General features: G+C 43.7%; 1 protein-coding gene and 2 pseudogenes across 2 annotated transcripts in view; 1 reads left to right on the top strand and 2 right to left on the bottom strand.

Moving 5' to 3' along the window:
- Positions 1 to 17,612, top strand: part of C1h10orf143 (similar to human chromosome 10 open reading frame 143) — a 39,992-nt gene extending 22,380 nt beyond the window's left edge. Inside the window, exons 2-4 of one of the 2 annotated variants that reach the window (XR_005499517.2) lie at positions 5,448 to 5,609; positions 5,716 to 5,896; positions 17,060 to 17,197. Coding sequence is in view for 1 of the 2 variants with exons in the window: in NM_001401704.1 (NP_001388633.1) it covers positions 5,448 to 5,609; positions 5,716 to 5,778; positions 17,060 to 17,089 (255 nt within the window). In the remaining variant the exon portion in view is untranslated. Of the gene's footprint in view, positions 1 to 5,447; positions 5,610 to 5,715; positions 5,897 to 17,059 lie in introns of both variants that reach the window. The other variant, NM_001401704.1, reaches the window with a different exon arrangement.
- A 2,416-nt stretch (positions 17,613 to 20,028) lies between these two features.
- Positions 20,029 to 20,848, bottom strand: Ncl-ps6 (nucleolin, pseudogene 6; annotated as a pseudogene).
- Positions 20,849 to 22,685: 1,837 nt separating this feature from the next.
- Ncl-ps4 (nucleolin, pseudogene 4) lies at positions 22,686 to 23,573 on the bottom strand (annotated as a pseudogene).
- Between the last annotated feature and the right edge of the window lie 4,328 nt (positions 23,574 to 27,901).

Below are 27,901 nucleotides of genomic sequence, written 5' to 3'. Positions count from 1 at the left end.
TTTATTTTTAAATATGATATCAAAACCAGGAATGGTAGTTGCACAGCTTTAAACGCAGCACTTGTGAGGCAGAGACCGGTGGATCTATTCAAGTTGAGGGCTAGCCTGCTTTATATAACGAGCTCCAGGACAGCCAGAGGTACATACTGAGACTGTCTGGAATGAATGAATGAATGAATGAATGAATGAATGAATGAATGAATATCAGGTAAAGCTTTAGTTAGTTGTTTTGTTTGTTTCTTTGTTTTTGTTTCTTTTTTTCAAATGGCTGCCCAGTTATCCAGATAACTTATACTGTATTTAAAAGTCAACCAGGTATGATGGTATGTATCTCTCTAGCCCAGCACTTAGGAGGCTAAGGCAGGAGGATTGCTATGAGTTAAGGCCAGCCTAGGATGCATAGCAAAACCTTGTCTTTAAGAAGAAGGGGTTGGCTGGAGAGGTAGCTCAGTGGTTGAGGTATTTATTTTTGCACAGGACCCAGATTCAGTTCCCATCACCCACATGGCAGCTCACAAGCACCATAACTCTAGTTCCAGGGGATCTGAGGGCCCCTTCTGAACGCTACAGGCGCTAGGGACACAAATAGTACATATGCAAACTTGTAGGTAAAACACTCATTTTCATATAAACAATAAATGAATTTTAAAAAGGCCTTTTTATTTTCTGCACAGTTCAGTTCCCCACCTGATATCATTATACAGTCATGTGTGTTTTAATGTCCAGAGTGGTTTTCTCTGGGTGCTTCTGGCTGCGCCCTTCTTCCTTTCTGGCTGTGTGCTTCTTCCCTGTGCCCTTTACTTTCTGTGTTACTCATGAAATATTTATAGCTTGTTGGTACTTTTGCAGGGATTAGGTAGAATTTTTGAGTTAAATTAGAGAGAATTCTCATTTTTGTAGTCTCAGGTCATTCTGTCTAAGAATAGGAGACTTTGAAAATTAGTTCTTATGTACTCTGTGCCTTGAAGAGTGTTTTAGGCTGGGATGGGGCACTCACCTGTATTCTCAGCACTGCTGAGGCCGAAGCAGGACCATCAGTTCAAAGGGATCCTTGGCTACGTAGCAAGTTCAAGGGCAGCCACATAAGCCTTTATTTTTTAAAAAAACCAAACAACCCCACCCCAAAGAATGTTAAATTCTCTAGGTCCGGGTTTGACAGTGCATGCCTATAGCCCAGCCCTCTGGAGCTTCAGCTACTTATGACTCTAGCTTCAGGGGATCTCTGCACCTGCACGCCTGAGGTGCATGTAAACTCACACAGGCACACATACACAGACACACATGCACAGACACGTAAGTAAGAAGTAAATTAAAACTGAAAGAAGACCTCAAAGCATGTACATCCTTGCTCCGTTTAGCTTAGGCTTTTCTTTGTTTTAATATTTTATTTATTTTATTTATTCAGCTCTCATATATTCTATCCTGACTGCAGTTTCCCCTCCCAGTTCCCCCCCTCTCCCCAACCACTTCTCTTCCAGAAAAGGGCAGGGCTCCCATGGATATCAACCAAACATGGCCTATCAATTGTCTGTAAGACCAGGCACCTGCCTTTGTATTAAGACTGGAGGAGGCAACCCAGTAGGAGGAAAAGGGTCCCAAAAGCAGGCAAAAGAGGCAGAGACAGCTCTGGCTCCTACTTTTGAGATTCCCACAAGGCCAAGCTATAAAATATGGGCTGTCATCCACTGTACTGCCTGCTTCCCTCAAGCATCAGAGGCCTTAATGCCAAACCAGACCCAGGAGAACAAGGTGGAGCCGGAGACAAGTTCTACAGGGCTCTGGTCTGGCTGTGAATGTTGTCAGGAGTATTACAGCTCTTAAAAGAGAAAAGAAGAGGTTTGGGTGGCCTGGGAGGGCCAGGCAGCCAGGGTACTAGGTCTCTTGTCGGCTACCATGGAGGCGACAGTCAAGTGGGTTCAAGATTCAGCAATGAATGTTTTGGGAAAGAGAACTCTTTCCCAAGTGTTACAGCTCAGTAAAAATAGCCACTCACAGATGATCTTTGATGAAATGACTTGTGTGTTTTATTTAGTAAGGACAGGGACTATATAAACCTTGGGGAGTAGGATGGGATTTAGGGAGCAGATGTTTCCCATTGGCTGAGTTTGAGATGTTAGCGATGCTCTATTTGCACTGGAAAGGATTCCAGGTGCTACTTTACAGTGACAGCCCGGCCCCCGTTGTTCTCTCAGTAGGGTGTTGTGGTTTTCCAGAGTGGGTACAGAGACAGGGAGGGAGCAGCTTCACTCCTGCCAGTCTCATATCTCTGAGATTCCTGAGGTCCGAGCTCACTCAGCCTTGCCAGTTCTTACATCTGCCTAGTGGCATGACCCACTTGCCCTACAGAGGGCAGTGCCAGGTAGACTCTCTGGTGGTTGGCTCAGTTTCTGAACTCCCATGAGCCCAGGTTATTGATTCTGTGGCTTTTCTTGTGGTGTCCTTTATGCCCCTGGCTCCACAATCCTTCCTTCCTCTCTTCCACAGGATTCCTTGGCTCTGCCTAATGTTTGGCTCTGGGTCTTTGCATCTGTTTCCATTGGTTGCTGGAAGAAGCCTCTTTGATGACAGTTGTGCTAAGCACCAATCCATGAGCATTGCAGAATATCATTAGGAATTGTCAGTTATGTTAGGTTCTATCCTAGATCTCTGGACTGTCTAGCCTCTGGGTCCTGGCCCTCCAGGCAGTGTCAAGAGTGGACTCCCTCTCACAGCATGGGTCTCAAGCTGGACCAATCATTGGTTGACCACTCCCACAATTTCCATGCCACCCCTCTCCCCACACACACACCTCCTCCCACACTCACACCTTGCAGGCAGGACAAATTGTAGGTTGAAGGTTTTGTGGCTGGTTTGGTGTGCGATCCTGGGTTTCAGTAAGAATGTGTTTTGTTTTGTCATCAATGGGATTTAGTTTCTTTTTTTTTTTTTTTTTTCATTCTTTTTTCTTTTTTTTCGGAGCTGGGGACTGAACCCATGGCCTTGTGCTTGCTAGGCAAGTGCTCTACCACTGAGCTAAATCCCCAACTCCGGGATTTAGTTTCAAATCATGTTTAGTATCTCTGGAGATAATTGTGCCATTGTTTTTCTCACGAGAACTAACATATGAGTGGTGTTCATGGTTCTCCTAGTATTGAGCCTGTCTTCCATTTTTAGAAGTCCTGATCATAGCGTGTGCCTTCCTTAATGTGATGGTAGAGGCCCTGTCTACTCAGATTTTACTTTTTGTCTTGGTATTTGTGATGGTTAGTGTTGATTGTCAACTTGACAGAGTGTGGCATCAGAAAAACCTTTAGGTACACCTGTAAGGGATTATTTAGATTAGGTTAGCTTCTGGGTGTGCCTGTGTTAAATCTAGTAGTCAGTCCCATGTACCCATGGGAAATATCTCTACCAACTCTCTTGACGGAGTTGATGGTGACTGATGGGGTAGAGGGAGAAGTGTCATGTTTGCTGGTGATGTGCCCACTAACAAGTTGTCTGTGCCTCAGTAACAACTTCCTACTCATGCTCATGCAAACTAAATTAAACCCAATCAAAATTGCACAATACATACCCTCAAAGACATGGAAGTTGGAAGGGGACCTCTTTCCAAAGAACATTGATAGCAGTGGAAGAGGTGGTGTGGGGTAAGAGATGGTGCTGCACACAGCAAAGCTGGTGGTGCTAAGCCATCTAAGCCCTATGACATCTTACCTGAAATGACAGCATTTGGAGTTTACTCTGCTGGGTTTCCATCCTGCTTTCATCCCGGAGTTCCTCACTATGTCCATATACACATACATGGTAATGTATATTTTATTCTGTGTCATTATATGCTGTGTCATTGTATGTCATTGTAAGTAGGTGGTTAGCTTTTTAATTTTACAGGGAATTGTGGGTTAAGCGATTGCTTTGAGTCTCAGAGAGACACTGGACTTGTAAACAGTGTTGAACTGAAAGGCTATGGGGACTTTTGAAGTTGCATTAAATGTGTTTTGCATTATCATTTGGCCACAAGCCCATGGTAGCCATGAATTGGAATGTCTTGGTTTGAATGAGGAATGTTCTTCATAGGCTTCTAAGTTTGAATGCCTGGTCCCCAGCTGGTGGAACTCTCTGGGAAGGATTGGAAGGTGTGTTCTTGCTGGAGGAGGTGTGTCACTGGGCTCAGGCTTTGAGAGTTTAAAGACTTACACCATTCCAAGTTTCATGCTTGTGATAAAGAATATGAAAGCTGGGTATGGTAGCACACACCTTTAATCTCAGCATTTGAGAGGCAGAGGCAGGTAGATCTCTGTGAGTTTGAGACTAGACTTGGTCTTGAAAAAAAACAAACCAAAAAACAAAAAGGAATTTGTCCTTTCAGCTTCCTGCTCCCACTGCCATTCCTTTGCTGCACCATTATAACCTCTAAACCTCTGGAATTGTAAGCTCAAACAAATGCTTTCTTCTCTGAGTTGCCTTAGTCATGGTGTTTTATCAAAGTAAAAATAGAAATATAGAAAATATATAATTTTATTATTTTATTATAGCAAAAATAACTAATATAGATGATAATGACTAAAACTCACTATATATTTGAAACTTTTAATGAATAAATAAAATTTAAAAGTCACTGGGAATTATTAAATAAATAATACCATAGATAATAAACACCAATGGGGAAACTCATTCTTGGCAAGGACAGTGGTTTACAACTGAGTATAGGCATTGGAGAGCAGCAGACCATAGTAGGAAATGTTTTCTGAGTTGGGAGGTATCCAGAAATAGGCCTTTCTGGGTGGCTATAGGAGGGATATGCTGGCCCTGGCCCTGGACCTGGTGAGTGTTTACAGGGGTCCTCCTGATTGTCACCCAGAGCATGATGGCTCTAGGACTGTGTCTTGGGGTGTTAGAACATGATACTTTCTTCTGAAGTGTTGAAGAACTGACTACCTTTGTAATTAACCTTCTTTACTTCATGTGGATGCAAAAACCAATGTTACCTTTCCCCCAAATTACCTGGTTACAGGCTGTGTGTGCAGTCTCTGAGATCAATAAAAGTAATTTGTTCTTCCCTGCCAGTAAGAGAATTATTCACAAGTGAGCCATGTGTGCTGCGTTAAGAGTGAATGCAGCTCGATGCTAAGCAAGATGTGTTGAAGCATATAAGTAGTTTCTTGAACAGAATTTATAGGTTTGGTACGTTTTCAATAAACCAGTCACAATAGTTTATTACCAGAATTTCAGCCAAAATTGTTTAAAATGACTATTTTAAATCTATCAAGGCAAGTAACTACAGACAGTGCTGAACTAACAAGGTTAAACGTAAGTGATGGCTGTTAGTCCTGAAAGGCATCTCCATACATGGTCTATAAAGTTTCCCACCTTCACAGGGGTCTGTTTTTGGAGCTGAAGTTTTCCAAACGTAAATTCAGTCAGTGCTATATGTAGTCTGAGGTCATCTGAAATGAAATTTTGTTTTTCAGAAACGGGTGTGCAGGAGGTCAGAAGCAGGTGGACTTGAGTGCAGTGGCCACCTACTAACCACCTGTGCCCTGCTGTCCTGGAGCACAGAGGACCAGGAGCCAAGGCCACTCGTCCTGCCTGCACCACAACCAGAGTGTAGCCAGGAGAGGCTGAGCTCAATGGTATGTCCCTCTTGCCAGCAAACCTACTGTGAGCTCATAGAATTTATTTAATAAAACTGTGACTATCCCTAGACTGAAACACGTATGTCTGTGATTCATTTTCTAGATTCTGCAGAACGGTGGAAGGGGTTCAGCCCAGCCTTGCCTGAGATGTATCGCGGGGGAATCTGTAAGTGTCACCTCACTGAGGCACGAGTGAGAGAGTTCTTAAACATCACATCTGCAAAGCAGTCAATAAGATCTGTAATTACATACATGAGAAATGGCACATGTAAATAAAGCTAAAGGTTGGTTTGAGCTATTCTTAGTATTCTGTTGAGGTTAAAAAAATGTTCTGGCTTTATATTCAGAAATAGAAATTATAAATATTTTTTAAATTTCTCCTAAAAAGCAATGTTCATGGAGTGCTGGTGACCAGAAAGCAACCTTGAGGGAAAGAAGCTGACCCTCTGCCAGGCTCCAATATAGACCATGACGGTCATCATGGAGAAGACATGTGACCTTATTTAAATTATCTCAGTGGCAATCAGCATTGAGTGTTCCCTCTTCTGCATAACTTTTCTAGTGGTTTCCATAAACTTTGCATAAGCTGTGGATCTCTGAAGGAAGCACAGTGTTCACACCATCGGTTCAAAGTAAAGGGAGGTCAAAGACCGCCAGTCAGTTCTCAGCCTCTGCTGTAGGGTGGAATATCATAAAGTATATATTAGCATAATAATGCCTTTGTTATTAATATTGAACTTACTCTAAGAACAAGTTAATATGTTTTTGATAACCTCTGTAATTCTTGGGTTTTTTATTTTAAATTTGAAATCTCAATATTGTAATAAAATAGAACTGTATTTAAATTCCACATAGAAACCAGGAGAGTGAGCTTGTGGCTGAGTCTGAGTGTCAGAGATTGCCCCCTAAAGATCTTCAGAGAAGTGAATTGCTGTTCTGATGAGCAAAAGATTGAGTCCATAACTTACAAGCGTCTTCAGCTGACTGGCTGCTGGGTTTTACAATGACAGGCACTGATTTTTGCACCAGACAGACCTGGCACCCTGCTAGCTGCCATTCACAGGAATCTGAGTAGCTGAAGTCATCAGAGCACTGCAAAAACAAACGTCAGTGTTGCGCTTCCTGCATGGAGGTGTGCGTTGCTACACTCTGTTGTCTGTCTGCAGAGCATCCTGTTGCATGCATGCTGTGGTTCTGATCAACATGCAGTAATTTGAATTCAGTGTATTTAGGTTGGTTCCCATGGCTGCCAGATATACCCTAGGATGCAGATAGGTCATACTTTCCTTGAGAATTGTCCCCCACTGTGGTTAAATTGCCTCTCTGGTTGCAACTGGCTGGCTCTTTTTCTTCCCCCCAACTTTATATCCCTGGGATATAGCTTTCAACTCCTCCTGTCTGTCAGAGGCACATTTGGAATTTGTGTGAGTTCCTGACACTCGGATAGCTTGTGTTCTGGAATGAATGGCTTAAAGGAGAAAAAAAATTAGCTCAAGCACCTGATTGGGTCCTTTTGACTAATATTATGTTTGAACAACAGTACCTGTTTGCTTAGGGTTTTCTGCTCCTTTCTAATTCCCCAAGCTTGCCTCCTTTAGTTTCATAGGAAATGAATCTATGAGCAGAAAACCTACATTGATATGTAAATATAATTTTTTTTGGTTAATGCTCAATATTCTTTTCATCTAAATTTCAGAAACTGACTTTAAAAAATCAGTTTCCTTTTATTTGTAGTTACTCTCAATAAAATTTGACTCAGGCTCAGGCGGTTTAATATTTACACCCACTGTTTCTAAAAGTCTTATGTAAATAAAGACTGAAATGTGAATTTGGAAAGTCACACCTCCTGCTATTTGAACAGACTGCTCTGCCTATATCTTCTTTCTCTCATAATACAGCTAGTTGCTCTCCTAAGCTTTTAAAATAATAAGACACTTACTATTCTTATATTTTAAAACATCAAAAGGTTCAGTGTTAAATAAAAAGCAAACAGTGTTTTTAGAGATGCAGGATCCCAGGGAGCAGTACTTAGGAGCAAATCACTGGTGGGCAGCAACTGCAAACTCCAGAGGACTTTATTAACCTCAGGCTCATTCATAGCCACTTGCCCGCATGCACAGGAGTGCTTCCTTGCCTGCTCACCACTCCCAGCCTGACTCAGGATGGCTCCCCTGTCTCTGATGGAGGCAGAGGCTATGTTAGGTTAGTTCACGTGGAATCCCTAACAGCGGTCTCACGTGTATCTCTCAGCTTGTTTGGTGACTTTCCCCTAAAGCCGCTTGTGACCTAAGCCTCTTTATATGTTTCTGTAGTGTGCTGCTCCAACTGATTTTTCCAGCTCTGAATCCTAGGCAGAGCAAAGCAGTCTCCTAGGACCTGAGCTCCTTGCCCCTCAGCTGCCTTTTATCTGTTTATTTGCACATGTATGTATTTATATGTGTGTGGTGTGCTTTCATGAGTGTGGACATAAATACGTGTTTGAACATGTGTGAAAGCTCTAACCTGACATCGAGTGCTTTCCATGATCCCTGTCCACTTATTTACTGAAGCAAGGCCTCCTACTGAAACTGGAGCTCACTAACTCTGACTAGTCCAGCTGGCCAGATTGCCCCAGAATTCCCTATCTCTTCCTCCCAGGTGTGGACTTCCACGACTGCTTGTCTTTTCATGGATTCCTGGGATTAGAATCAAAGTCCTCATGCATGCATGCATTTTTTTCTGTCAAGCCATCTTTTAGTCCTCTGTCATGGTTTTCTGTTTTCTGAGACAGGGTTTCTTTGTATACCCTAGACTGTCCTGGAATCCACTCTGTAGACCAGGCTGGCCTCAAATTCACAGAGATCCATCTGCCTCTGCCTCCCGGGTGCTGGATCAAAGGTGTGTGCCACCACTGCACAGCACTCTGTCAGGTTTTAGTCACTGAGTTGTTTCTCATGAAGGCATGGACCTTTCCTCAAGATATGTTCAGTCTCTCTACATTTGCACGTGATCTTTCCTTCTGATCTACCTCATTCATACGGTGGCGTCTATTTCAGTGACTGCTGACATGGGAGTTTTGATGCTTGCTTGTTTGATTGACAAGGTCTCACTGCATAGCAGAGCCTGGCCTTGACCTTATCGTGTAGCCTGGACTGACCTAGAGTAGTTGTAATCCTCCTGCCTCAGCCTCTAAGTGCTAAGATCATAGACACGAGCAGTTGCTGACCCTTCCCCCTCTAACTGTCCCAGTTCAGCTTGTGTTATGTGTCATCACTCAGAGCCATCTCCTCTCAGCCCCATGTCACCTGCTCTGAGGATTCCAATGAGTGTGGGAGTAGTGTGGTTCTGAGGCACTTAAGAGTCTGTCCCCACAGTTGTCAGGCCACTGCTTTTCCTTCTCTTACACTTCTACGCACAATGGGTGAGGACTGTTACCTGCAGATTCCCTTTCATTCTGCAAATGACTGGGCCCTCGACTGTCATTCTCTGTAGTCAGCTCGGCCATGGAAACACTGCTGCTCCCTGTCAGTCCAGACCAATCAGGTGAGGCATTCCGATGCTTCCAGGGGGCTGCAGAGTAAACAGAGGATCTGTGAGGGCTTGGGTCATAGTGTAGAGCATGAAGAGGGGTGGGATTATAAACAAGAGCCATGAAATGTGAGAAGCAGAGGAAGCCCTGTCACGAGTCCTCCGAGAGCTAGAGGGAGCAAAGTCCTGAGCAAATGAGTATTACTGTCATAGGCACAGGAGTGAGTGTCAAGGATCCTAGGGCCTTAGACCCATGGAGAAGTGGCAACATCTCCCCGGGAGTGGGGCTCAGAGGGAAGATGGCAAAGCCTTCCCTTTTGGTCCATGTGTGCATGATAGTGTGTGCAGAAAATGCCCACCAGAGCTTTCCCCAGCCAGATATTTAGGGTCTGAACACTGATCCTACCAAGATCAGCTAAACCTGCCTCCTTGATCCAGTTGGTCTTCATGTACTAATCCAGCATCTTCGTCCAGTTGGTCTTTATGTAATAATCCAGCATCTTTGTCCAGCTGCATGCTGTAGCCCCACCTTCACGTTCAACTTTATACTAAACATGCTGTACTTTTGGGGTGCTGTGGTTTCTCCATCAGCGAGCACAGACCACCCAACCTCAGTCTCCTGTCCATTTGTCTGTTTGTCATCCTCTATTCTTTCTGCTCCGGTCAGGTCCAAGTCCCTGGCGCTGTGACTGGACATGGCAATGGGGATGAAGAGTTAGGGTCGTAAAGGATATCCAAGAAAGTAGGGACTTACAATGACATCTGTGACAGGAAGGTTTTTGTAAGGGAGATTCATAAAGAGTGGGAGTTATAAGAGACATCTGTGAAGGTGGTTTTAAGGGAGAGTCACAAAGGGGAAGTTATAAGGGAAAGATTCATGATGTGTGAAGGGGTCTGTAAGAGAGAGGCATTACAAGTGGGGTTATAAAGGAAATCTGTGAAGTTACAGGGGAGAAAACTGTGGGAAGAAAGCCCTTTATGAAGACCCCTCATTCCAAGTTGATTTTGGACATTGTCTTATTCAATAACTTATATTCTCCTTCCCTCCCTCCCTCCCTCCCTCCCTCCCTCCCTAGTCTGGAGAGAGAGGGATCAAGCTCTACATTTGACTAGCTGTGGCCTGCAGGCAGCATGCGAGTGCCACAAGCCACACTGGTGGTGCTGCAGCCTGCCTCACCCCCTCCAAGAGGAGTGGCAATGATGTCCTGATTCTCTGGACTATTCTCAGTGCCCAGAGAATCTTGGTTAAGATCCCATCTGGTTCATTGATCCTGTGAGTGGGTGAACTGGCTCAGGGAGGAGTGTGGCCCAGGCTGAGTTGGGATAGACCAATGGCTTCTCAAATGTCATTCTGATAGCACCTAGCCATTCATGTTTTCTCTGGAATATAGTGACCAGATAAGAATTAAAATTATAGCTGTGTTATTTAGGTCATTTTAAGGTGCTGAGGACTCTAGGGTCTTTGTGTCACTAAAATAAAAACTAAAAACCCTTCAGTTTTGAATTTCCATAGACTTATAAGACCAAGCTGCTACAGGTATGTCCCTTGATCGCTACAAAGATCTGTTAAAAAGAAGTGATGGATTTTCTTTGAAGGACCTCTCACTAGCACCTTGGAGTAACACCATTGCCATGTTCAGGGGTCTGTAGCTTGTGGGCAAGTGGCCTCTGCCCTAGGCTTCTGACTGGAGGGCTCAGCTTCCTTTCTCCCAGAATACATAGTTACCAAAATTATTTCTAGAAGGGAATATACACAGGCCACTAACAGTAGCAGAAACCAAGAAAGTTGTCAAAAATCTACTGTTCCTGGTAGGTTTGTTGTTGCTTTGGCTTACAACTCCCAATATAAAAGAACTCTTGGGTGGTTTAACAGAGAACTGGACACAAGCGATCATTGCGCTTCACTGTTAGATCCAGGCCCTGCTCATAATAATTCATAAGCTGTGTGTGGCACACACCTTTAACCCTTTGCTCCTTAAAAGTCAGGAAGCTGAGCCAGGATTGTGGTGAACTGGACTCTATAACTACATAGGAGTTCTAGGCTATCCAGGACTGTGTAGCAGGACTCTGGTGGAAGGAAGGAAGGAAGGAAGGAAGGAAGGAAGGAAGGAAGGACGGACAGACAGAAAACAAAAACAAATGTGACTTAATTAAGCAAGCCATGAGCAGAATTTATCCTGCTAAAAGTTTGACACCATACTTCCTAGAAGTGTTTCCATTGTCGAGGAGGAAGACCAGGACACTTGCTATGGCTGTTCCTGCTCTGTGTTCTAGAATTTCCAGCTGGCACAGCAAGGCAAGAACAAAGAAGCACAAGAAGTGACAAGGACAACCAGAAACATTTAAGTTGTTTCCAGATTAAATCTACATAAAATACCCAGGAAAGCCTGTAGGTAAACTACTAAGCCAGATGGCAGAACAGAGGGATACGCAAAGCCATAGAGTCCTATTCTCTAATAATAATCCAGAAAAAGAAGCCTCACCAATGTTATCCTTCTCACACAGGTGGTTACTGTCAATTGTCCTTCGTGAATTTCAGGATTTCAGCAGGCCTACCACAGGGGGCTTTCTATGTTTGTTTGTCTAAGAATGTCTTAATTTCTAAATCACTGTTGAAAGATAGATTTGTTGGAAATAGAATTCTTGATTGATAGGTTTGGTCCTGAGGAAGCAGTGAGCACATCTGGAAACCACTGGACGTGAGTCTATTTCCATCTCAATAGTAGAAGCAAATAAGAACCTGGGGCCTATGAGATGTTCCGCAGGGAAAGGTATTTGCTGTTAGTCCCGAGGACCTAAATTCCATCCCCAAGATCCCCAAAAGTTGAGCTCGGACTTCCACATATATCTTGTGGCTTGCACATACGTACATACAAAACGAGTATCATCTTGCTTAATGAGAAAAGCCTGGTATTTTGTCATATCTTCCACCATTGCTTTATATTCCCTATGCAAGTCTTCCCAAAAGAAGCAGACTTTCTATTTGTCTGCAATGAGCTGTACTGCCAAGACACTGCAAGCCTTGGTCTGTGCCCTTAACTTCACCAGAGCTTAGCTCTGCCGAGCAGACCATCCCATCAGACATGCTTCTGGTGTTGGGTGTATGTCACCTTTGAGTCCCAGCATCTTAGGGCTTCAGCCCCTTGATCTCTGTGTGTCATTGTGGGCCTTGTGACCTGACCTGAGAGACTTACAAACTGGGACAAATGTGGAAGACACAGGAGCCAAAGCTGGACATGGTAACATATGCCTGTAATTGTAGCACTTGGAAAATGGAGGCAGAAGGACTAGGAGTTTAAGATCAGCTTTTGCTACATGTAGAGTTGGAGGCCAGACAGGTTTACATGAAGCCCTGTTTCACAAAACAAAATTTAAAAATGAGGAGTGAGTTGGTGGTGAGTGGGGATTTAGGGACGGTGTGAGGGAATGTCAGTGGCCAGCTTCTGAAGACTGGAGTCCCTGTGCTCGTGTTGGTGTGACCTGTCCTGGAGCTTGAGTCTACAGGTTCTGCTTTCCATCCCTCTTCTAAGTCTAAGTGGGCGCAGAAGTGAAATGTCTCAGGGAAGACCATTTTAATAGAAGAGAAAAACTATTTGTTTTTCAAGCTTTGTGAAAGCAATGGCATGATTAGAATGGAATTGATTAAGAGGTGTTCATCCAATCTCATCCCCAGATCCTGGATTTTCCTGTAGGGGAGGCCCCCACCCTCTCCAGTAACCTCCCAAACTTCTCCAGACCTAGTCCCATAGCACACAAGAGCCCCATGGAAGAAGAGTCCTGTGGAGAAATGGGGGACATACTGCATTCTCTTTCTGGAAAACTGTTGTCCTGGTCCCTGAATGTCCTTAAGAACCATAGGAGGGACTTTTTCTTTTCTCTCCTTTTCTTTTTTCTTTTCTTTTCTTTTCTTTCCTTTTCTTTCTTTCTTTCTTTCTTTCTTTCTGAAAATTTATTTGTTTATTTATTATATATAAGTACACTGTAGTTGTCTTCAGACACACCAGAAGAGGGCACCAGATCTCACCACAGATGGTTGTGAGCCACCATGTGGTTGCTGGGATTTGAACTCAGGATCTCTAAAAGAGCAGTCAGTGCTCTTAACCGCTGAGCCATCTCTCCAGCCTGGGGACTTTATTTCTAAAGGGATACCTGTCGTGTGTGTCATTCTTCAAGGATTTGGGCACATGGCCTGTGTGTTCTTTATAATCTCTTATGTTCTCATATGATGGTCTTCTATGATCTTGGCTGTTAGACGATATTCTTCTGTAGTCTTACATGCATTTACTTGATCATAGATATTCTTCTATGATTTTGTATGTTTTTATATGACATTCTTAGAGTCTATGATTTCATGTTTTGTGTATATTCTTATGTTTATGATCTTGTATGTTCTTATGATTTTTTTATGATCTTACATGATGTTCTATGATCTTATATTCTGTACTCTTGACTTTTATATGATCCTTATATTGTGTGATGTTCTGAGATGTTTTTCTATGATCTTGTGTGTTCTTGTGTGTGCTATATGAATATTTTCTATGATGATATATGATCTTATGATATTCTTAGGTAGATATTCTTGTGTGGTTTTTGTATTTACTTATGATCTATGTTATTATATGATATTCTTAGATGTTCTTATATGATCTTTTATGTTGTATGTTCTTAAATGATGATCTTGTATGTTATATATTTATATATGTTCTTTTTTTTTGTTTAGCTGGTTAGTTCATTTTTGTTGTGGTTGTTGCTTTTTGAGACAAGGTTTTTCTGTGTGGCCCTGGCTGTCCCAGAACTTACTTTGTAGACCAGGCTGGCCTTGAACTCACAGATATCCACCTGCCTCTGCCTCCCAAGCGCTGTATATATTCTTTAGATCATGCCTGGCTGTATATATTCTTTAGATCATGTATATAAGTTTTCATATGTCCTCACATATGCTCTCACATGTTCTTGAGAAGCAAACACTCCACCATTCTCTATCATGATATATAGTGTCCTCTTAACCTCAATGATCTTGACCTTTCAGGCAGATATTCTAATCCTGCCTGTGTGCCACATGCACACCAAGCTCCTGTTGTCATGGTTCTAGAACATTCTGACCGTAATGTCATTCTCATTTCCTTAAATGCCTCTGCCTCATAAGATAGTCACACATGTGTGTATTCTGGCTTTCATAGCATTTTTTTTCATGTCACAGATGTGAAATGAGTTTGGCCTAATGTTGTTTGTGTTAAAATGTTAATTTTGGTCTCTAAAAGTGTTTACAAGAGTGCATTGGTACAGAATTTATAGATTGATATAGATTTAAGTTTTTCTTTGGTATAAATTTCTATATTGATACAAAATTTATAATTAACATTGTTACCCTTAAATAGACATTGTGCCTATACAACTCGTTTAAAAATGTAAGGCTTAGTCCTAGTCTTTCTAATAGCTGCTATTACAGACAGTTTAGATGATTAAATAGCACAGGTTAAGGGCCAGATAGTAAACTTACGGCTATACTAGATTCTGATTTAATTATAATGAAGTGTTTTCAATTTAATCAAATAAAAATAGCTAAGAATAGTCAAGCTTTAACAGTTTAGATATAATATACATACATACATACATACATACATACATACATACATACATACATAGTCTTCAAAAACATCAGAAATCCATCCGACATTTAATCATTTTATTATTATTAGAAATTTTGACTAGAGACATGTCTCCTCCTGACAATACCCCTCCTTCACAGTTCAAAGAAGAAATTAAACATCAAAACCTCCACATAGAGTTACTCCAATAATGACAAGGTTGCCACTAGACAAAAATTGCCCTATTCACCTATAGACAAAATACTGTCCAAAGAGGACAAACCGATGTGGGATAGTTGACTACTAAGCTCTACCAAGACAGGGTAAGCTAGTCCTTCCTATTCCTGCTATATTTCAAGGTCTGTCAGTTCTGGGCCAGAAGGGGCTATCCAGGTAGTCAGCTGTCTCTATAATTTTTTTAAGTTTTGGAAGCTATGCTTTTATGCTTTCTTTATATTCAGGTTATATTTATTTTGTTCTCGGATTTCTAATGGAGTTGAAGACTAGTTGTAGTCTCCTAATCAGATTTAACATTGAGAGAGATGATACAGATTTTCAGGTGGTAATGCAAGCTAAAATCAAGACAACTGAAATCTAAAATTATAAGCTCTTTAAGTTAAGATAGATAATAAAGTATCTATTGACTAATAGGATTAACTAGATTTTAATTATATATCGTACTTTGTAATTTACATAATTGCTGTTGTTGTGCTCAATTTATGTTTGAGAGAAAAGAGCCTTTTTAATTGGACAAAAAGGGGGCAGTGGAGAGGGTTTGGCCTAATGCTGCCTGTGTTGTAATATTAATTTTGGTCCCCAAAAGAGTGTATAAATGTAAGCCACTGAGGGATCCTGCCAACAGTTGACTCCAGTTGGTAAATAAAGATGCCAACAGCCAATAACTGGGCAGGACAGACAGAGGCAGGACTTTAAGAATTCCCTAGCTTGGGAGAGAGAAGAAGAGAATCGGGGTGTAGGACACACCAGCCATATAAAAATTCAGGTAAATGGCTCTAATGGCTACTTCTTCAATTGGATCTGGGGTAACAGAGATGAAATACAGATTTTAAAGAAATTAATTCCAGAATACCAGAGGGGAATGTTTACTAGCCATGGGAAGGATTAGAAGTAGCTTTTGAGCTACCTAAGATATCAAAATTATCTGACATATATGTATGTCTTTCATTCACAAATCCAAATAACTCTTGGGCGGGTGTGCCCATGTGACCTGCCCTACACACCCCGCTGGGAACACAGCACAGAGCTGGCTAACCAAATATCGCTACACAAGGTGAGCCACAGAGCCATTGGCATAAAATGGGTATGTGGCCGCCTGCCATTCTTCTCCAGGCAAGGCCTGAGTCTCTCCCCTTGGCAGCACGTGCTTTCTGGAAAATGAATGAGACCTTTGGCTGGATGGTCATCTCCTTGTTTCCTGGCCACCCAGCATTTCTGGATCTTAGCCCCCTCAGCAAATCCATTAGGCAGGGATGTCCAGCCTTCTTTTGCCTTTGGCCAAAAGTTCCTTTGATAGGACCTCTTGTTGCACAGTAGTGCAGTGCCTGGCCAGCTGCCATCCTTAGTCATCTGGTTCTCCCATCTACTTCTGTGTGGCCATGAGAGGCCTGCATCAGGAGGATGGTGAGGTACCCTAGTGGAGACAATTATGATCCTGGGATGCTTCCAGATATCCATATGGGTATCAAACCACACTGCTATTGTTCTGAATCTTGATTAGGTATTCCAATAGCATGTTTAAATTTTTATTTTATGACTAGCTGAATGATATTTTCATTCTTTTTCTCCAAGTAATAGAACATGTAACATTTGTTTATACTATTGTATGTGGTATTAGGAATACTTATAAGTACCTTAGTTACAGTGTAATGAGCATTAATACACATATAAGTTATGACTTAGAAGCCGTTATTTACTAGGACAAGCTGGGCCTGGTATCACTTCTGTAATCCCAGTACTCCATACTCCAGAGGTGGTACACAACAGCTAGCCTATACACTCTGTGTGTATGTGTGTGTGTGTGTGTGTGTGTGTGTGTGTGTCTGTGTGTGTGTGTGTGTGTGTGTGTCTCCCTCCCCTGTTAATATATTAATTATTACTGGTTTTTTTTTTTTTTTGAGATGGACTCACTGTGAAGGCCAGGCTGGCCTGGAACTTATTCTGTAGCATAGGCTGGCCATGCTTTTGCTATAGCTTCACATGTGCTGGAATTATAGGCATCTGTCATCACCCTAGGCTAGCTTAGTTATTCTAGTGTTGGTGACTATCTAACTGAAGCCTGTTAATGAATATAGTGTGAATTAATACTCACAATGTGTTCTTTCACCATTGCAGGGCCATTTTAACCATACCAGCAATCATTAGAAGATGCAAACGGGACAAAGGAAGATTCCAGTTGAGTTTGAATCCTCACATGATGGCCAGTGCACATCCCGTACATCTTGCTTGGATGCCCACCTATTCAAATGATAGTCAGGGCTCCCTGCAGAGGTTGTCTGCCTCTCAGGTAATCCCACTGTCCTCTGCAGAAGGCCAGGAACATTCTGAGTGGGGTGGCTCACCGCAGCCTCTTTTCTAATGTCTTCTGCTGGACAAGAAATTATCTAGAAGTCAGAAAATTCTGTATCAAACTGCCTTGGGCCTCATAGCTCATGTAATCATTAGGCTCAGCCGAGATCTCCCTGCCTGTGGACTTTGGGTTGTTTCTGGACATTACTGGGCTGCTTATATACTCTTTTTAATTAAAAGACTTATTTTTGTATTTTAAATGCTCTATAATGTTGAAGTGAATGTTACTAAATGCTGATGCCCAATCAAACTATGTAATTCTCCAATTGAAGTTATCAGGGACAGAGCCCCATTTATATTAAAATGGAAATTATGGACAGCTGTCTGGCTTTGGTGTACTGTGTAACTCACTGACCTTGTTTTTCCCAGATCAGGAAGCTTCCTGAGCAGATGCCCTACAGAAATGCCTGGATAATAGAACTGATTCCATGTTCTTTAACTGGAAGCTGGAGGTGGGCCCCAGCCCTGTCTCCCATGTGTCCATTATGTTGTTAACTGGGTGTGTGGGGCTGGAGAGATGGCTCAGTGGTTAAGAGCACTGACTGCTTTTCCGGAGGTCCTGAGTTCAAATCCTAGCAACCACATGATGGCTCACAACCATCTGTAATGAGATATGATGCCCTCTTCTGGTGTGTCTGAAGACAGCTACAGTTTACTTATATAATAAATAAATAATAAATAAAAAACAAAACATGGTGTGTGTTCCCTGCCAGGAACACATGGAAGAAGCCATTCTACACTAACCCTGAGGTGTGGTCATGGTGAGGCCCACACTGCAGAACAGGGACAGGGGGAACCAGGCAGCCAGATTAGTGTGATGTTGTTTATGAGGGAGATGCTCCAACATCACAGGACACAGCAGTTAAACTAAGGAAGAAGCCAGCACTCCAGCTGGCTTGACATGACAGCCCATGCCCAAACAGCTAAGACTGAGAGACAGGCTGTGGTTTGTGGCCTTAAAATATTGGAGGAAGGTTGTTGTTTGTTTGGTTGGTTTTTTTGTCTTTCTCAAAAATAACAATTTTATAAACCTTCTAAGTTTCCATTTATTTTCATCTGTAAACTCTGCCCCCAGATTCATTGAAAAGGATGTCCATATTTTTGTGCCAGGTGGTTTTGTGCTTGGAGAAGCACACAGTTCAACCCAGACTGTGAACCTAGCAGTCCTTCTGACTTCATCTACCCCATGAGAAAAATCGCTGCCCCATGCTAGAACTCAACAGACTCTGATTCTATCTTTTGTCCCCTAAAAGTGTCATGAGTGACCTTAAAACTCTTAAAAACTTACATTCAGTGTGTGTGTGTATGAATGTATGTATGTATGTATGTATGTATGTATGTATGTAGTGTGTATATATGGTGTGTGTGTGTGTGTGTGTGTGTGTGTGTGTGTGTGTGTGTGTGTGTGTGTGTCCCCAGAATATGTGTGGAAGTCAGAAGATAACTTGCTGGAGCCAGTTCTCTCCTTCCACCATGTGGGACCTGGAGTTCAAACTCAGGTGTCAGGCTTGGCGCAAACACCTTCTCCCACTGAACCATCTCCAGCCCAAGAAGTTCTTTCAGGCTCTTTCTCCTCATCTGTGTTGGACAGTGATGGCACACAGGATTTTCCATCAGCATTGAAAGCAGCACATTTCCCTTTTCTTCTGTGAAACCAAGCCAGGGGAGATTACCAAGGGGAAGGGCCGGAGGGCAAGGAGAGGTGGGCCAGCTTGTGGAACCAGTTGTTTCGTCTGAGATGCCTGGAATTCTAGACTGTATGGAGCAAGAGCATCAAGGAGGTGGCACTGGCAGCACATGAGCTCCTTTAGAAACAAGTGGGGCTCTGACATCCCGGACTTTCTGTCTTCCCCATTGACAGCTTCCCATCCCAGCAGGAATCCGCCTGTGGCTGTGCTAGCCTCAGAAAGTACCATAGCTTGGCATCTTATGGCTAACTCTGACACCTTCACCATCCTCACCCTCACCTTGACCCCACATGCCCAGCTCTATAATGCTCCCTCTTCATGACTGTGACCACTGGTCATTGGACCCATCCTCTCTTCTGTAGACCATGTAGCTGTGAGGGTGTAGAGACGGGGAGCATTAGCGTAGCATCTTGTTTAAAATGGTCTTTGTATGAGCATAAAACAGTTCATAGCAGAGGAATGGGATAACAAGCCCACCGTGGGAAATCACAGGAGGCAGTGGCCTGCAGCAGCTCTTTGCTTCTAACAAAATGTCACCATTAAGTGTCGTTCACATCAGAATCATTCTCATTTTCTTGTAGGAAAAAGATGGTTTGACACATGGGATAAAACTATAAATTTAGAATATATAGAGAAGCTCTATTACTCATCTTTTAAAAGTTGTGTGACTGGGTAGTGGTGGCACATGCCTTTAATTCCAGCATACAGGAGGCAGAGGCAAGTCGGTCACTGAATTAGAGGCCAGCTTGGTTTATAGATTGGGTTCCCAAACAGTTCAACCCTGTCTTGAACATATCACAAAACTTTTTATGAATATCCAGTTAAAACCAACAGGGTGTCTCTCCTGATATGAGATGTGTGTGTGTGTGTGTGTGTGTGTGTGTGTGTGTGTATATTTCATATTCACATTCCAAGTTAGATTCCACAGTTGTGTCCTTACTGTCTTGGAAAGTCCTCAGAAGACTTTGTCATTGGACAGGAAACAGGAAGTACCCCAGAGTTCTCTCGTTCAAATGAAAGGGGAAGACAGGAACAGAAGAAACTTTTTTAACTTTGACTTCTGTTTTTATGGCTTGAATTCTGTCCTCTGGCGCCTTGGAAGCCTCCGCTACCTCCAAAGCTTCCCTGGCCTCTGCCACCATTTCTGCCTCTTCCTCCTCTGCCCTCACCTCAGCCACGTTCACATGGAGGGTTAGTTGGTCCACAGGTAACTTTCTCTCCATCAATTTTACCATCTTCCATGGCCTCATTGGCAGCTTAGGCATCTTTCCCACTGTGGAAGGGGAGAACCAAACCCTTTGGAAGACCCAGTCTCCTGATCAGTGTCTCTTCTTGCATGAATGTAGCCCTCTAATGATTCTTTTAAGGTCTCTTCAGGGGTTTCCTCAGGCAGACCTTTGACAGAGTTTTGGATGGCTGACTCCTTGTATTAGGCGATCCCCTGGGTCCTTGTAACTCCAGCCTGATTGCTCTGCCCTCAATCTCCATTTTCCTACAGAAGTTTAAAGCTTTAGCATCTTCAAATGAAGCAAATTCTATAAACGCATGCCCTTTAGATTTGCCATTTGGATTCTGGGGCACTTTGATAAAAGTTGCTTTCTCAAATACTTCCCGAAGAGTTTCTTCTGTTGTACTTTAGGAAAGTTACTTTAAGCCGAAGTTTTTACCTCCCCACTCCAGGCACTTTCCCAGCTCTCTCTTGCCTTGTCTTTTCTCTGGTATAGCAGAACTCTGCCCATCAAGCTCTGCCCATCAAGCTCTGCCCGCTGCTTTTCTTAGACTCTTTCTCTGAGTTGACTTCTGCCTTAAACTTACGAGTGATTCCTTTCCCTCTCCCGCCCTTGCTGACCAATCTGATCTCTGGCATCTTCAACACTCCATTCAGCCTCAGTAATGTTGAAAGACGATGTTGGCAAAAAGTGTTCTTGCAGCTCGAACTTTCTAACTGTCTCTCTCTTTTGTTCTTCTGCTTTAATTTTACCAAGCATTTGTTAAACCAGTGAGTTCCCAGGCCTTCTCTAGGTCTTTAGCAGATTTAAAATTCACATACCCAAAGTTTGTAACTGTCTTAATTATCGAATGTTTATACCAATAAAGACACAGAAGGTATATACTGAGGTAAAAACTTGCTAGCTCAGGGAGATAACTTTGAAGTATATATAAATACCTATTTACAAGCCTTAATCTACAACTCAACTGCTAGCTCTTGAGAAATCTCTTTCGGTCTTTGTGTGTCATTCCATCTAGCTAGTCTACCTTTCTCTTGAGTTTCTCCAAACCTATGAAAGCTCAGCTCTCTATCCTAGAATACTGTTTTACCTGTGTCCGGCCAGATGCTTCTCTGTTGTTCCTGCAAGCCCAAAGAGAAAATCCCTCTGTCTTGCCCAGAGCTCCTTCCATAAGGGCTCTTCCTAGCTAAAAGAGAGAGCTCTATCAAAGGTCCAGTTGCTTATAAAAGAAGTCTCTATATTGGTACTCTTTTTAAAAAAAATTTTATTCATTATATATAAGTACACTGTAGTGTACTTCAGACACACCAGAAGGAGGTATCATATCTCATTACAGATGATTGTGAGCCACCATGTGGTTGCTGGGATTTGAACTCAGGACCTCTCAAAGAGCAGTCAGTGCTCTTAACCACTGAGCCATCTCTCCAGCCCTTATATTGGTACTCTTTTTTTTTTTTTTTAAAGATTTTATTTAAGGAGTCTCTAGCTCCTTCCCTAAACCCTTGGCAACTGAATTGTAGGCTTACATTTTTCAAAATTTACTTTAATAAGGGTTTTTAAACCCTTCAATCTCCCTTCTAGCCCATCTGCCAGAGGTAGGAGAAAAGGAAGGTTAATAGGAAACGGGATGTGGATCTGTTTAGAAGTAGCTCTTTGGACTGGATATTGGTAGTCCAGTCTAAAACACCAAACACAAAACAGTAGCAGCAGCTCAGTCCAGAAGAAACTGTGAGGCTCTGCCAAACCAGCATGAATCCAAGGAAGTAGCAAGAAGCAACCAGAATGCCACAAAAATTTCCCTGGCGCTTTTCTCTCTGAAGTCATGACAAGCAAAGATCAACGAAGAAAGCAAGGCAGGCCAATGCAGGAGTGTCATCAGCGAAGACCAGCAAAGAGTTGCAAGGCAAACCAGTGCAAGAGCATCATCCAGTCTTTTGGGTTATACTCAGACTCTGTCTAAACATCACATGACCTCTCAAGTGTCTGCTCCAGCAAAACATCACATGCTTTTTCACCAGGCAGCTTCCAGAAAAACACCCCATATCTATTCTCAACGAAACATCCTCTCACATGTCTGCGTCAGCAAAATATCCTCTCACAAGACAGTTTTCAGGAAAAAAAAAATCACATGGCTCAACTGAGTCTCCAACAAAACCAGAAATTCCCATTTCACTGAGCCATGTCACTGTCGTGGTGGAATGGAGGGCTACCACCCAAGTCAGTAGGGGCCGAACCGTGTCACCTTTACGGTAGGGTGGCTCAAGGCCACCCAGCTGAGTTTGCCTCAGGTCAAAGAACACAAGGCCTTTCCTAAGCCACTTGCCTTAAAATAGGCAGGAACTTTCCATTTTAATATTCCTATTTATGGAGGATTTTAGAGGCACACTCAAACTGCAATTCTTCAGAACATACCCAACTGCGTCTGACAAATACCATATCTATCTAAGCTGTGTACTTTGCTAACAATTATGTTTTCTATGTACAGTCATCAAATAATTCTGTAACGAAAATTTCTGTTTGTACCAGTTCTGACAGCAAGATCAGTTTTAGTAAAAAGTCTTTGGCACTTTTTAACTCTGCAGCAGCAGATCTGCCGGGATTAAGATTCCCAATGAGCAGACTGAACAGTGTGGTTGTTCTTCCACTTCCTATTTCTTGGTATCAGGAGCTTCTTTCCACTTGGCCATTTCCTTCTTTCATTTCCCAGGTGCTGCTAAAACAGGCTCCTCTTCTTTCCCCTCTTCATCATCCTCTTCATCTTCCTCACGGCCCCACTCTTGACTTTCCTAGGAACGACTTTTACAGGAGCTCTCTCCCATTGGGCCAGTATGATCTTTGAAGTGCCTTCTTCATAGTCATCTTCCTCCTCACCTCTCTCCTCTTCCTCATCTTCCTCATCCTTCACCCTTTGAGGCAAGAGCAGCAACTGCTGCCTTTCTGGTTTTCACTGCTTTCACAAATGGCAGCTCAAATGAATCCTTCTCATCTTCGTCCTCACCACCACCATCCTCTCCTCATCACTGTCTTCCTCCTTGGCATCCTTATTGCGCTTCGTCCCCTCAGCTGGAAAGACAGCTTCCTTTCTAACAGGGGTTGCTACCAGTGCTTGTGTGTGTGGTGTGTGTGTGTGTGTGTGTGTGTGTGTGTGTGTGTGTCAACTTTAACCTTTCTTGGTTGTGAAATGATTACCTTCCTTCCTGGGGTTGTTGGCCTGTTTTCTGAGGGATGACTACCTCTTCTCCACTGCTGTCATCCTCATCATCCTCATCATCTTCACTGTCTGCCACCTCCTTTTGGGGAGGAGCCATTTTCTTGGAGTCACTGATTTTTACTGGCCTTTGTGAGTTTCACAATGATGTCAGGTTATGGCTGCAGCATGTATGGTGAGAGAGCAGCACCGAAGAGCCTAGGGAAGCTCAGGCAACTCTCTATGGAAAGCTCAGCTGGACACTGGAGCACATACAACTGAATGCCACCGACAGCTAGCACCCGAGGCAAAAGATGCCAATGTCATCTTAAAAGGCAGCCGAGAGTTGTGTCTTAACCAGGCCTCACTTGGCCAGCCCTATGCTATGCATTCCCTGCTGCCTATTGGTATATGTGGAACTAGCAAAGAGCTGTGCTGATAGATGGATGCTTCTTCAGCTCTGGAAGTCCCTGGGGGTGGAGCATGCAGCCGGCTGGGGGTGTCCAGGTCAGCTGTCCTCACACACAGCTTGCTCTTCTTGCCAAGCCACTTGTCAGCACCACAGGTACTAAGCACAGCCCATTAGCCAATAGGCAGAACCTGCACAGATTTCACTAAACTGGCTTTCCAGCCACCCCTTGAGGAGTGTGAAATGGGATTAGCCCTTCCCAGTGCCTCATTGTTTCTCTGTCAAGTAGAGGAGAGAGACATTTCCTGCCGCCCAAGGAAACACTGGACATTTATGTGTGTGTCTTTAGATAAGTTCTCATTTGTCCCTTTTAATCTGCCACTGTTGGGTTTTACATGAGGGTAAAAGCATGAAAGTATACAACCCTTTAAGCATGTTTTAAAGTAAATTGGTGGCAATTTCTAAACCAACAACTTGAAAACATTCACCCCAGAAAGTTTGAGCATGGTAAATCCTTAACAGAGAAGGACATGTGAACACCATCCAAGCTGCTTTACCTAAAACACAATTGTCTCCACTTCTTTTGTATGTATGTGTGTGCACCTGCTTGCCTGTGGTGACTGGAGGTCAAGCTCAGGTGTCATTCCTCAGGAGGCCACTGAACCTGGACCTTGCAGTATGAGCTAGCCTGGCTGGACAGAGAACCCCCGTCCTCACTCCCTACACACTTAGGTTACAGAACACGTGCTGCCAACCCAACTTTTACATGGAAGGAAGTCGGGTCTTCACGCTTCCTCAGTGTGCTAGTTTGAATAGTAGTGGCCCCCATAGATTCATGTGTGAGTGCTTGCCTCATAGGGAGTGGCACTTTTAGGAGGTGTGGCCTCGTTGGAGGAAGTGTGTCACTGCGGAGGAGGGCTTTGAGGTCTTTTAAGCTCAAGTCTGGCCAGTGTGAAGCAGTCTCCTGCTGCCTGCAGATCAAGATGCAGAACTCTCAGCTCCTTCTCCAGCACCTATCTGCCTGCACACTGCCATGCTTCCTGCCATGATGGCAGTGGACTAAATCTGAAACTGTAAGCCAGCCCCAGTGAAATGTTTTCCTTTATAAGAGTTGCTGTGGTCATGATGTCTCTTCGCAGCAATAAAACATTCAGCAAGACCTTGGCACACCGAGCCATCTCTCTCCCCACATCTAACATGATCATTTCAAACCTCAAGCTGATGATTCTGTGAATTTCTTGAATTTCCTAATAGTCTTTCATGACAAATTCTTTCATGATTAATTTGAATTAGCAGAAAGAATTTAATCTCAAGGATTGGGAATGTCTTCTCAAATTCCCAAAAGTAAATGATGACTATTGATGACCCATGGCATTTAAAGACGTCTGGGAAAATAGCTATTTAACCTTTCAAGCTTGTGTGTGTGTGTGTGTGTGTGTGTGTGTGTGTGTGTGTGTGTGTGTGTGTACATGGATGACCTGTGTGAGGAGGTCAGAGGACAGCTTGGGGGGTGGGGTACTCCTCTCCTTTCACATTTCTATGGGCTCCCAAGACTGAAATCAGGTTCTTGGGCTTCTTCAGCAAGACCTTTTGCTCTGCTAAGCCATCCTGCTGGTCCTGTTTAAGCCTTTGAGCCCATTTTTAGTCAGGCTATTGTGTTTGGGTATTGAGTGCTGTGGATTTCTTGCCTATTCTAGGCAGTAATCCTGCCTCACATCTGTTAGCATCTCTGCACCGGTGTCCTCTGCACTCCTCGTTGCTGTTACAGGTGGGAACTGTTCACTTGTTTCATTTGTTCTTGTTGCTTGTGCTTTGTGTTCATGTGTCTCTGCTGTCATTGCCAGGAACAGTGTCCAGAATCCAGCCCGCTCTGTGCAGAGGGAAGTTCAGGTTCTTCATTTAAGTCTGCATTCCATCTCAGTCTGTCTTTCTTCTCCTCCCTTCCCTTCCTTTCCCTTCTTTCCCCTTCCTTCCCTTCCCTTCCTTCCCTCCCTCTTTCCCACCCTCCCCTCTCTCCCTCCCTCCCTCTCTTCTCCTCCTCCTCCTCCTTCTTCTTCCTCTCTCTCTCTCTCTCTCTCTCTCTCTCTCTCTCTCTCTCTCTCATAAAGATCCAGTTGTTTCTTTTACTATGTGTGCATCCAGTTTTCCTGATTTCACTTGTTGACAAGGTTGGTGTGGTGTTAGTGCTTGGCTGATGGGAGTGTCACTATTAGGAGATATGGCCTTGTTGGAATAGGTGCAGCCTTATTAGAGGAAGTGCATCACCGTGTAGGCAGGTTTTGAGGTCTCCTATTGTTTAAGCTCTGCCCAATGTAGAAGAGGAACCCATGATGGAGAACTCTCAGCAACTTCTCCAGCACCATGCCTGCCTGGAGACTGCCATGCTGCCTGCCATGATGATAATGGACTGAACCTCTGAAACTGTAAGCCAGCCTCAATTAAGCATTATCTGTATAAGAGTTGCCTCGGTCATGGTGTCTCTTCATAGTAATGAAACTCTAACTAAGGTAGCTGGCCTTTCTACATTTTTGTTGAAGTTTGTCCTGCCATTTCAACAAGGTAGGTAAACCTGGGTAACACTATTCTAAGTGAAAGAAGTCACTCACAGGCAAATGCCACATGTTCTCAGGCACATGTAGGATCTAAAAAGTTTGTGTTCAGAGAGAGGGTGTAGAAAGATGGCTGCCGAGGGCTGGGGCTGTTTGAGATGGTAGTTAAGGTACACCGTTTCCATTATGGAAGATGAGTAAAGTCTAATGTTCTGGTGTGCAGCATCACCCCTGTAGGTAACAAATCATATCACATGGGGAGCGATCTGAGAAGAGGGTAGATGTCCAGGCAAGTGCTCCCGTCCTGGAGTAAGGAATGCCTGACAAGCCACACGGACCTTGGCTCCATCCTGAATGTGGAAAAGCAAGGGAAGGAGAGAACACTTCAACAAAGGATCCTCAGATGCAGGTCTGGCCTTCCCAGGGGCTCCCTGGCCTGCAGCACACCAGGCTGGCCTCACCCTGACTGGCAGGACTTTCTGGGCACTACCCCAGCTAGCATCTTGTTCTGAGATGAGTAAGCAAGTTGTATTGGTTTCAGCCTCATGGCCTGGGCTACATCATCCATTTCTACCCATCGTATACACCCCTGCTATTCCTCCCAGGATCACAGAGGGGCTGCCACACAACACTTGCTGTTTGAAAGTGCCTCTCCAGACCTCCTCACTGGATCATTTAATGTGGGTTGGGACCCGATATGTGACATAACTATTTAACCCTAGGCTCACTACACCTGACATTGCAAAGTGAAGCCATAGGCACAGGCTGGAGTTTGATTCACCCTGGCTTTGCCCCAATTGATACCTTTGGGACATCCATGCCTCGGAACCCAGAAGTCTCAGAGGCCACCTGTGGCCTTGCACATTCCTTCTCAGAAATGGACAGGTTAAGGTAATGTCTTCAGAACTGTTTCTTCCTCTCAGAAGCTTTAAAACCAGGCTGGGACCATAAGGTTAGTGAATGGCCCCTAGAGACAGAAAATGGCCAAGATCTCTATGAAGTTGTTGCTTCCCTGGGCCCTCATGAATCTGAACTTTTTCTGATTTAAGGGTTTGCATTGCTGGCTGGGTGCTCTGGCCAGAGCAACTGAGAGGGGCCATGTGTCCCCAACTAGAAACCAAGACAATAATAGGGATGTTAGGGTGCACAAGGGTGCTGGATCTGGAAGCAGGGTCATCTATTTCCTTGCCATTTGCCTACCCCACCAGTAGGGGGAGTCAGGAGGTGCTGAGGCCATGCTGAAGGTAGAGACAACTGGAAGACCCAGGCTGACAGACTGAACACTCCATTTGTCTTTGGGTAGCTTTGGCAGAGCCACTCTGCCAGCTCTGGCGTACAGGAAAGAAACACCTATTCTCTGGGAAGCCCCTTGTGATTGTCCTGGTACTGGGTTGTGGGTGGTGGTACTCATAGCAGATCTTTAAATAAAAGACATGGATGGGGAGCATGCCATCCTTGGCATCCTGTCAAGTGCTCAGCCCTCCCTAGAGACTCTCCAATGTCCCACTCACATGCCAGGATGGACCGCTTTTCTTCTTAGTGAATT

Source organism: Rattus norvegicus, chromosome 1 (assembly GCF_036323735.1).
Source record: "Rattus norvegicus strain BN/NHsdMcwi chromosome 1, GRCr8, whole genome shotgun sequence".
Taxonomy (NCBI): Eukaryota; Metazoa; Chordata; class Mammalia; order Rodentia; family Muridae; genus Rattus; species Rattus norvegicus.
The sequence above is the reverse complement of the archived record's forward strand: the minus strand, read 5'-3'. Positions and strand labels throughout refer to the sequence as shown.